At 42.5% G+C, this 11,803-nt stretch overlaps 1 protein-coding gene across 11 annotated transcripts in view; it reads right to left on the bottom strand.

The window, feature by feature from the left end:
- Nucleotides 1–10,952: 10,952 nt before the first annotated feature.
- Nucleotides 10,953–11,803, bottom strand: part of LOC143300445 (CD109 antigen-like) — a 153,263-nt gene continuing 152,412 nt past the window's right edge. For all 11 annotated transcript variants that reach the window (XM_076614109.1, XM_076614111.1, XM_076614107.1 and 8 more), the window contains exon 36: nucleotides 10,953–11,177. In XM_076614109.1, coding sequence (XP_076470224.1) covers nucleotides 11,020–11,177 — 158 coding nt within the window. In that variant the 3' untranslated portion in view covers nucleotides 10,953–11,019. The remainder of the gene's footprint in view (nucleotides 11,178–11,803) is intronic.

The raw sequence follows: 11,803 nt of genomic DNA, 5'->3' as shown, positions 1-11,803 counted from the left end.
CCACGTCACTAGTCGCCGTTTCCTTCTGTGTGAGGTGCGAGGAATTTGGGTTACGTCCCTTTGTTCTGGACGGAAGGGGCTTTGGGGAGAGGCCGTTCATCTGGTTCGCCGCCCCCCTCCTCCCTCTCCCCCTCCCCCCTCTCCTCCTCATCCCCGCATCACCTCCCCCGAGACGTCAGTCAGGTCTTGGCCGCTTTAATCAGTTCATTCATAGAACACTGCTGCAGAACACTCCTCCCCTCCCCCCCACCCCCACCCCCACCACCACCACCCACCAACCCCCCTACGAAAGCACCTATCCTTGTGGGTGGCCTTGGAAGAGAGAGAGAAAGGAGGGACGGGAGGAAGGAAGAGTTATGGGTCTGGATAGGAGGATGAATGGAGGAGAGGGGTGGGGAGAGGAGAAACTGGCTGGGTGGAGGGTGTGTTGGTGGGAAGGGCTGGGGGTTGGGGGGGGGAGGGGCTGGGGAGTTGGGGGGGAGGGGCTGGGAGTTGGGGGGGAGGGGCTGGGGGTTGGGGGGGGGAGGGGCTGGGGGTTGGGTGGGGGGGGGGGGGGCGTTATATTGAAAGTAAGGAATGGGAACAGCCTGCCCTTGTATGAAACTCGTTGATCTCAGATGTAACTGCTGAACGTGTGGGTGCTGTCCTCTCTCACAGTTGTGCATGTATGTAACCAGTTACCGCCCACTTCAGTCTGTTGCTTACCGTCCTTTTTTCTTTTGTTTTTGCTCCCAATTGTCTTATGTTTGCAGTCCAGCTGGTTACGGTATCAGTGCAATTTGACACCTAAAAGCATGATGTCTGTACTTGTTCAGCCATTTCATCTCCGCACCCAAAATTCGGTGAAAGGATCAAAAGAAAAGTCAGTTGTACAGAGTTTTCCAGTTTCACCTTCTAGTTCTCTTTGCTTTGTCTTGTATATGTCTTGTTGTTTCTTATCCTTCTGTAATGTGAATTGAACATTGTTTCTATTCTCACCATAAACGCAGATACGTAACACGCCCACAAATAGCATTCTTCAATGCATAATTTCAGTCATGATTGACAACAGATACGTAACACGCCCACAAATAGCATTTTTCACACTTAAAAAAAAAAAAAAAAAAAAAAATTTGAATGCATAATTTCAGTCATGATTGACAACAAATACGTAACACGCCCACAAATAGCATTTTTCACACTTAAAAAAAAAAAAAAAAAAAAAATTGAATGCATAATTTCAGTCATGATTGACAACAAATACGTAACACGCCCACAAATAGCATTTTTCACACTAAAAAAAAAAATGAATGCATAATTTCAGTCTTGATTGACAACAGATACGTAACACGCCCACAAATAGCATTTTTCACACTAAAAAAAAAAATGAATGCATAATTTCAGTCATGATTGACAACAGATACGTAACATGCCCACAAATAGCATTTTTCACACTAAACACTTCACACTAAACACTAAAAAAAAATAAAAATTGAATGCATAATTTCAGTCATGATTGACAACAGATACGTAACACGCCCACAAATAGCATTTTTCACACTAAACACTAAAAAAAAAAAAAAATTGAATGCATAATTTCAGTCATGATTGACAACAGATACGTAACACGCCCACAAATAGCATTTTTCACACTAAACACTAAAAAAAAAAAAATTGAATGCATAATTTCAGTCATGATTGACAACAGATGCGTAACACGCCCACAAATAGCATTTTTCACACTCAAAAAAAAAAAAAAAATTGAATGCATAATTTCAGTCATGATTGACAACAGATACGTAACATGCCCACAAATAGCATTTTTCACACTAAACACTAAAAAAAAAAAAAATTGAATGCATAATTTCAGTCATGATTGACAACAGATACGTAACACGCCCACAAATAGCATTTTTCACTCTAAAAAAAAAAAAAAAATTGAATGCATAATTTCAGTCATGATTAACAACAGATACGTAACACACCCACAAATAGCATTTTTCACACACAAAATTGAATGCAAAAAAAATTGAATGCATAATTTTAGTCATGATTGACAACAGTAGTGACCGTACTACTCACTGTCAAAACATGAAATTGATACCCCGGTCTTAGAAATTCATTCCAGGTCACGCCCGAAGGCACTCCTGCATTGGTACTTGATCTTTCCGCATTAATATCTTCAATTCCATTTCTTACCCAGCGGGCATCTTCGGCGTGTCTGCTGTCAGCCTGCTGCCCGAGATGTTGGAAACAGCTGTGGCTGTTGTTTCTCCATCCTGCTGCTGGTGACCGGTGTTCTCTGTCAAAGAGTGTAGATGGCATAAAGTGCGAATCCTTTCTTCTTCATGAAGATGTTACGTGGAGCTAAGCAAGCAGTGGTGACTGTTGTTCTGGTGACAGGAGCCTAGCACTTCGGAGCACACCACATCTTGCTGCCAGAACACCCTACACATGTCACTTCGGAGCACACCACATCTTACTGCCGAACACCCAACACATTTTCTGATGGACAACGAACCCGCGAGAGTCTGCAGTCAAAAAACTACGTTGTTTTCGGCGATCCTGTTCCACGGGATCATCATTTCTGCCTGTGCTTGTCACAGTACAGCGAAATGATAATTATAGTTTCAACCAAAAGGTATCATCATCTCCCACAATGAAATGGAGGGAAGGGGGGGAGGGATGACTCAGTCCTTCCTGGCGGAGGTTCCGGTTCCAGAATCCCCAGGGGTTTGTTCTCCATTCCCTCAAAGAGCGCTGAATCCTTGAAGACTCCTACATCTCCAGCCCTCCCGTTGCAGCCAGTGCTGAACCAGATGATCTTTCATCAACCAGGTGATCTATCTTTCATCAACCAGCTCTAGGAGAATGATGCTGTGGTAGTTGTCATAGCTGAAGTATGATGACCCCTCTTCCTGCTGACACTGATCGTTTGGACATGTTTCCCATCGAGGGCTCCGATGCAATTGGAAAACTGCCACCGGTCTTCAAAAAATCCTTAATGATTTTCTTCCGTTTTCAGGTGTACTCGGAACCTGAAGCAATAAAGAACAATAATTATGTGGGTTTTTTTAAAGGGTGTATCTGATGAAACAAAAGTTTGCTGTCGAGTAGACCTGCAAGATTCACATATCTGTATATAATTTTTATGCTAACCACTCAATCCGACACAGGAATAAACACACAACGTAAAACAGAACCCGCACACACGACATTAATAATGTGTGGCAAAAACTGGTCGTTTTGAGCACTGTTCTGACCTTTGACCAGGACGAGAAAACATTTATGTTTGGTTCTAACCAATCACTGTGCTCAGTTTGAAACTGAATGAGAAATGCAAGCTGTCATATTTGATATGAACATTTTCTGTGTGTAGCTCCCGGTTTTACGATTTTCACGTGCAGTTATGGAGTCTCTTTTTTTCTTCTTCTTCTTTTTTCTTTCCCCGTTATGTCACTGAAAGAGGGGAGGGGAAGCCTGCTGGGCGTGTGTTGTGTTGTTGTTATTTTTTTCCAGCGGGTCAGGATGGTTGTGCCCGGCTGGCAGTTCACAGCATTCCACTTTTCCCTTCAGCCTGAGTTGGCCGGGTAGCGTTGTTGCTCAGGTTGTCAGCTGACTGCTGTCCTCCTGCCGCCCTCTCCTCACTGTCGTCGTTGGCTTTCGTGCAGCTAGCTTCATCAGCTTCCTCGTACGTGTGTCGTTTTGTGTGTGTGTGTGTGTGTGTGTTGTTGTTGTTGTTGTTTCCAGTCATCGCCGTCCAAGACATCGCCTTTTTTTCAACGTGTGTTATCGAGTGCTTCAGTTGTTTGTTTGTTGTTGTTGTTGTTGTTGGTTGTTGTTGTGTTTTTTTTTGGGGGGGGGTTGTTTTGTTTTTGTTTTGTTGTTTTGGGGGTTGTTTTTTGTTGTTGTTGTTGTTTTTGTTTTTTTGTTCGTTTTTTCCCTTTATCAAACGCCCAAAGTGTGCACGCTAACAACATTCTCCAAACCAATTGCCGCCGGACGGCCGTGTCTTCAAGTTCTGTGGGGATTGGGGGGGGGGGGGGGTTGTATTTATCTAATTATTTTAGTGTATCGATTATTGTGGGTGAGAGTGTGGTTATTGTTGCGCAAGTCAAATTGTGTGTGTATGGCTCATATATAATTTATATGATTTTTTTTTTTTTAATGGAATTCACTACCTTCACACCTCCATTACACTACAACACCCGCATTCAAGAGAGAACTCAAAACATGTTTTCAAACTGTACTAAAACCGTACTTTTCTCACTGAAACTTTTCCATCTGCATGTGCTTGCCGTGCTTTTATTGCTGCATGTGCTCTGTGTTGATTTGTATAAGTTTGTGATGGTTTGGGTGTGCTGTTCGTGATGCCTGGTTCCCTGCTGTTTGACAACTGTGAATGTGTTTGTTTTGCTGTGATTTGTTGTTGTTGTCTGGAATCACTTGTTAACAGACATTAAACTGAAGGACACACAACTTTTTCTCTCAAACTCAGACTTTTCAGCACATGGCAAGTGATGACAGACAGACAGACATAGCACAAACAGGCTTTCACACATGGCAAGTGATGACAGACAGACAGACATAGCACAAACAGGCTTTCACACATGGCAAGTGATGACAGACAGACAGACATAGCACAAACAGGCTTTCACACATGGCAAGTGATGACAGACAGACAGACATAGCACAAATAGGCTTTCACACATGGCAAGTGATGACAGACAGACAGACATAGCACAAACAGGCTTTCACACATGGCAAGTGATGACAGACAGACAGACATAGCACAAACAGGCTTTCACACATGGCAAGTGATGACAGACAGACAGACATAGCACAAATAGGAAGAGACACTGACAGGCAATGAGACAGATCAATTTTAACACAACGTTTACAACACAGTACTGGGTTGGGGTTTTTTTTGTTTGTTTTTTTAATATTGCTTCTTACAAAACGAACAAAAAGAAAAGTGAGTATCCTTCTGCTGGAGATTTCCTTCCCTTCCTTTCCAATACAAAGTGATTTACTTTGTTTACAGAGTTTGTAATGTATGGTGCTGGTTCATTATCTCATACACAGCAACATCCATTGACACTGTGCACAGCCAGAAGTACATGCGAGAGAAAGAGGGCATGTACAATTATGTGTACTGGCGAAAGAGACAAGAAGGTGCATGCAAGTGTGTGTGTGTGTGTGTGTGTGTGTGTGTGTGTGTGTGTGAATGAGCGTATGAATAATTTGAAAACATGCATGCAAGTGTGTATACAGAAATGTGTGTGTGTGTGTGTATGTATGTTTAAGGAATATGCATGCATATCTTCCACTGGCCAAAATATCTCATGACGATGCCAACATGGAATACAAGTTTTCAGACGAGTCATTACCTGGTTCACCACCAATTTTTCATCATTACAATTCTGTTTTGACCTGACCCGACCTTACCTGACCTGACCCAGAAAGAGATACATGAGCCACATACAGACTCCACAAAAAGTTGAGGAACACTTCATAAAAACCGGCATGCCTTCACAGAATGTTAAAAGAATCAAGATGATTTAAGTCATACAAGCAGCATGTGATCCAGCCCTGGCTTGTCATGGAATTCACAAACATCTGTTTCAGACAGCCTGCACCGTGAGCAGCCTGGACATTTCCTTTAAAAAAAAACAACTGATGTTTCACACACAAAAAACCACAATTTATTCAGTGATTTATAAACAATCACTGATGTTTTTAATTTTGAAAAATTGGGAGTGCACATGTGAGAAAGCACCTCTGGTTATTCTGAGTGGTGCCCATCACATCTGCTAACACCGACCGCTGTTTGCTGAAAATCCAGCGTCAATTCACCTAAATGAAAACGGTGCACGTTCACAAGTAGTCTTCAACTTTTTGTGAACTCTGTATAAACAATAACAACAACAAAAATTCCAACACTTACATACCAGTACCAACAGTCCAGAAAACAGCAGCTATAACTAATTACACTTCTTTTCTTTTTTTTTAGGCAAAGTATCCCCAAACTAACAAATGTGTGCCAAACAAGATGAAAGTGAAAAACATTAAACATAAAAAAAAAAAAAAAATACGTCACTCGTCTGTGTGTCTGTACAGCATGGGAACAAAAACATCACTGGATATAATCAATGATATGTCTGCTGAGAGAGAAAATAAGGTCGCCTTTCTGCATCCCTTGTTTCCATGATCCTCGCTCCCTCCCCATCCCTTTCCCTGCCAGCAGTGAGAAACCGGTACAACTTGAGGATTATGAAGAAAAAAAAAAAACAACTGCTGTATGTCCAAAGACCTGCCCGTGAGACAAGACACGACGACGAATGTGAAGCAAAGATTAACCCCCACTACTCCTTCTGCCCATCTGTGGCTGTCTTGTATCCTGTCAACTGCTATCCTACACCAACAACACCCTTCTCCCCACCCACCCCCACACCCCCCTCCCTCCATTTCCTAGGATGGCTGTATGGGATCTGGTATATGGGGGTGCAGATCCATGGATCTCTAACTTCAGGGTGGGGATCTATGGGATCTGGTATACTAGGGGGCTGAGTGGATCTATTAGACCTGAAGCTGCGGGAGGAGGGGGGGTTCTATGGGATCTGGTACTATGGGCTGAGTGGATCTATTAGACCTGAGGCTATGGGGACGAGGGGGGGATCTATGGGATCTGGTATACTAGGGGACTGAGTGGATCTATTAGACCTGAGGCTAGGGGGACGAGGGGGGCGACTATGAGAACCAGGACTTGGGGCTATGGATGAATGGAATATGAATTGGGAAGGGGGTGGGGGGAGGTATTTGGGATATGAAATTTGGGATGGGGGGGTGGTGGGATCTGGAACAAGGCAGGTAAATCTATGGGATCTAGAACTCTGGAGGTAGGGTGGGATCTGTAACTTGGGGCACAGTTCTCTTCAGAAAGCTTGTGGTTTGAAGACCAAACTAACAGGAAGCCTGGAAACCTCACAAAACATCAATTATCTCCCTTACCCCCCTTTCAGCAATCACCACAACTACATTCATCATGAGCAGGCTGAACAAAGACCTCACTTCAACTTCTGTACGTTCACCTTGCAATCACCACTTCTTTAAACTATATTGTTATATATACAGAGACAGATTTTGATAGATAGATTGATGAAAATAGACCGATGAACAGACAGGTAGCCAGATAAATACAAAGATAGAAGATACATGGATAAGATATACATTCACAGATAGACAGACAGATAGATACCAAGACAGAAGAGCAGGCAACAACAGAGGCACTTCAGCAAAGGGCACAAGACCATGAAGAAGGCAGCCCTTCTGATCATAAGCAAAAAATGGGGAAAATAATGCCAGGATTTTTTTCAAGTGGGCAATATGTCATTATTTCAATATGTCAATACTCATACTGTAATAGGTGGTACATGAGAGGCAAGGACTGGGAATGATATTGTGACCACACAGTGTATGATGATCATCAAAAATAAACTATTTCATGTACAAAAATACAGTTTTGAACATAAAAGAGCAAATAAAGTAAAGTGGGCACAAGCACGTGTACAACAGTATCAAAGGACTTTGAACATAATGTCAACATTCTTGTTCTTGTTCGCTAGATGGACAAAACATCATTCGGATCAAATATCTGTTCAAAATAACTATGAAGTAAGGCAAATGTCTCTTGAAGATGACAAAGCATTACATCAACTTAAATAAACAGAGGTCAGCAAGAAACAGAAAATATCTGCATGCAATGGAAAGCATTCCAACCAGAAACATAAACAGTGTTTCCTGATGTTTCATCAGCTTTTGCTTGTTTGAGAACTCCAGTCCTTCAGTGCAGGAGTACCAGCCCTTCGGTGCAGGACAACCCCAGTCCTTCAGTGCAGGACAACCCCAGTCCTTCAGTGCAGGATTACTGCAGTCCTTCAGTGCAGGAGAACCCCAGTCCTTCAGTGCAGGATTACTGCAGGCCTTCAATGCAGGAGAACCTCAGTCCTTCAGTGCAGGAGAACCCCAGTCCTTCAGTGCAGGATTACTGCAGGCCTTCAGTGCAGGAGAACCCCAGTCCTTCAGTGCAGGATTACTGCAGTCCTTCAGTGCAGGAGAACCCCAGTCCTTCAGTGCAGGAGTACCAGTCCTTTGGTGCAGCAGTACCACAGTCCTTCAGTGCAGAATTACTGCAGTCCTTCAGTGCAGGACAACCCCAGTCCTTCAGTGCAGGATTACTGCAGTCCTTCAGTGCAGGAGAACCCCAGTCCTTCAGTGCAGGATTACTGCAGGCCTTCAATGCAGGAGAACCTCAGTCCTTCAGTGCAGGAGAACCCCAGTCCTTCAGTGCAGGACAACCTCAGTCCTTCAGTGCAGGAGAACCCCAGTCCTTCGGTGCAGAATTACTGCAGTCCTTCAGTGCAGGAGTATCAGCCCTTCGGTGCAGGAGAACCCCAGTCCTTCAGTGCAGAATTACTGCAGTCCTTCAGTGCAGGAGTACCAGTCCTTTGGTGCAGCAGTACCAGTCTTTCAGTGCATCATGCAGACTCCTGCATTCTTTCCCTTCCCAACATCGAAGCACCACCATTTTGCTATCCCCACGTTCTGGCACGCCACAGTTTTGATCAGTTTTGATACTCCATCAGTGGACAAAATGGACATCACAAAGCTTTCTTCCTTCCCCCCATTTCACATTTTATTTCAGTGATATGTCACTATCTTCAGTAACATGTCACTTATCTTTTCCTTAATTTTACGGGTTTATTTCACTGACATATCGCTCTCTTTCCCCCCCATTTCACCAAGTTTTATTTCAGTAATATTTCACTATCTTTAGAGGCAATTCTGAACATCCAAAGCTTCCCCATGCAAAGAGAATGTAGGTATTCTAATGCTCATAAAGGTAAAAAAATAATTATAAACAAAAGGATGCTGAAAATGTAAACTCATGTTGTCATGTCAACCACCATGTACAAAGCACAAAAAATGTGTCGCAATGAAACCAACAACACGAATATAATGAAATTGAAAACCAAGACAGGAATAAATTTCTTTTTTTTTTCTTTTTTTTTTAACTAAAAAACAGAGACCAACATCAAAAGTACATCGAACCAGAGCAGTTCATTCCACCCCCATCCCTTCTGAAGTAAATATCGTGTGAACATAATCTGAATACCAAGATGACACCCAGTTCACTTGGAGCATGGGTGCATGCCAGAACAAATAATGTGTGTGTTTAAACTGTTCTCCACTGTACTGTTTGGGTCTATTTGTTTTTTTGTTCTTTGTTGGTTTCTTTTTTCATTGTTGTTTGTTTTTGTTTTCTTCTTTTTTAAATACTTTTTCTCACAACGAATTTCTCTATGAAATTTGGGCTGCTCTTCCCAGGTGAAGCACCTTGCCACAGTGCAGTGCCACCCATTAAAAATCTTGGTCCGTATGGGAATCGAGCCCGCAAAGGCTCGCGTCCTAGTTGGGTACCAGTACCACGAGGCCACCACTTGACCATGTAGTTAGGTGTGAACTTCTTCTTCTTCTTCTGCGTTCACTCGTATGTACACAAGTGGGCTTTTACATGTATGACCGTTTTTACCCTGCCATGTAGGCAGCCATACTCCGTTTTCGGGGGTGTGCATGCTGGGTATGTTCTTGTTTCCATAACCCACTGAACACTGACATGAATTACAGGATCTTTAACATGCGTATTTGATCTTCTGCTTGCATATACACACGAAGGGGGTTCAGGCACTAGCAGGTCTGCACATATGTTGACCTGGGAGATCGTAAAAATCTTCACCCCTTTACCCACCAGGCGCCGTCACTGTGATTCGAACCCGGGACCCTCAGACTGACAGTCCAACGCTTTAACCAGTCGGCTATTGCGCCCGTCGTTAGGTGTGAACAGCATGACAGACAGCAGTGCTGTTCCTTGTCGTATGGGCTTTCTTCCATCAGACTGGCTGTCCAGATCTTGTCCACACTGCCTGTACTTTCATTTTTGCTAACTACCCACATGCACCCATGACTGGCCAAGAAGTGAAAACTGAACTGTAAATATCTTGATTCCTGTGATCTTGGTTTAGTAATGAAAAACCGTACTATACATATTATGATTTCTGTGAACCTTGGCTTAATAAGTGATATGGGTATTGTAAACATCAAGAGTTTTATGACCTTGTTGAAGAAACAGCCCTGTCAATACAAGGCAGATAGAAAAACAACAAAAAAGAAAACATAAAACAAAAGAAAACAAACATCTTTAAAGAGCAAAAGTTTTTTTGTTTGTTTTTCTTTTTTTTTTTTCTTTTCTTGTTTCCAATTGACTTGGAATAAAAGAGAGGTGAGTCCTGTATTTCGGGAATATGATTTTTAAGTCAAAATGAAAATAAAACCTGAAATACGCAGGTTCCAAATGAAAGAGGGGTTGAAGTATTTACATTTTGATTCTAATGAGAATCAAAGAAACAAACTAAAATCTTTTGTTTTAATTGATTAACTGAATAAATATACTGTGATGTACACATCACACCAAGAAAACCAACACCTCTTCAAAATATATATACATGAATGCAAAACAACAAAGAAGCAACAGAAATTTGGTCAAAAGAAAGGTACATTATTCGAGCTTGAAGATTTTACATTTGTAAGTATCATGTGAACAAACAAACAGAGAAAAAGATTTTCAACTGAAAGCCATTAGAACATATAACTCACAAAAACTCCATATGCCTTTTGGAGATATCAGCCTTCTGGAGATATCAAACTCTTGGAGATATCAGCTGATACAAATGTAAAAACTACAAATAAAAAAAAATCTATTAAAAAAAAAAAAAAAAAAAAAAAAAAGGAAAGAAAGAAAGAAAGAAATGTCCACTGTGATAGGAGGACAGATGTCATGATTTTTAACAAACCAGAGGCATTTCCTTTGTCCCTCTCTCTACAGCACCCCCCCCCCTCCAAAAAAACCCACCCCCACACCCCCAGCAAAAAAAAAAAAAAAAAAAAAAGTGCATGAAAACCCGACAAACTCCTGCAGACAGTTTAGAGGGCCAGGACAAGGGAGAGAAGCAGACAAAGGCAGGCGGTCAGGAGGAGACTACTGGTGGAGGCCAAGGGACTGGCGTGGTCCGTTGGTTTGTCGCACTCGTCCCCGGTACACATCATCTCCAACATCACCTGGGCTTCCGCACTGATGTCGTCTGAAGAGACACAACAATCACCATTGACAACAACATGCACAGCTCAAAGACTGTGCTGCCGTAACCCTTTCGCCGCCAGTCAATTTAGAGTGCAAAATTCCCTTGTGCTACAAACACAGAAAATATGGTGTCTAATAATAGCTGCGGATTCCCCCTGCGATATATAGAAAATATGGCCTGTCCTACCACTGAACATAGAGTACAGTAGGTTCATGGATAACAGACCCATGATCTGGTCACCCTTCAGTGACATGGGTCCTCTACCTCGCTGCTGCATAAATGCGAGCTTGGCAGTGAAAGGGTTAAAGATGAAACATGTTTAGAACTCATTCACAGACACGGGAAATTAATTTTGCCAGATAAAATGGAGTTTCTTCATACACACACTTAAGGTGAAATTCCACAGTCCCAAGGTGAAAATAGTCTGCACTGAATGAAAAAAAAATCTCATCAACTTTTTCATCACTGTATGAATGCATCAAATCGTTTCACCAGTAACTTTTTTCCTCTCTTGTTCTCCCTTCATCTCCCTCCCTCCCTCTCTCTCCCCCCTCTCTCTCTCCCTCTCTTTACCTCCCCCTCTCTCTCTCCCTCCCCCCTCTCTTTCTCTCTCTCTCTTTACCTCC

This window comes from Babylonia areolata, chromosome 26 (assembly GCF_041734735.1).
Source record: "Babylonia areolata isolate BAREFJ2019XMU chromosome 26, ASM4173473v1, whole genome shotgun sequence".
Classification (NCBI taxonomy): Eukaryota; Metazoa; Mollusca; class Gastropoda; order Neogastropoda; family Buccinidae; genus Babylonia; species Babylonia areolata.
Note: the sequence above shows the minus strand (reverse complement) of the source record. Positions and strands in the feature narration are given on the sequence as shown.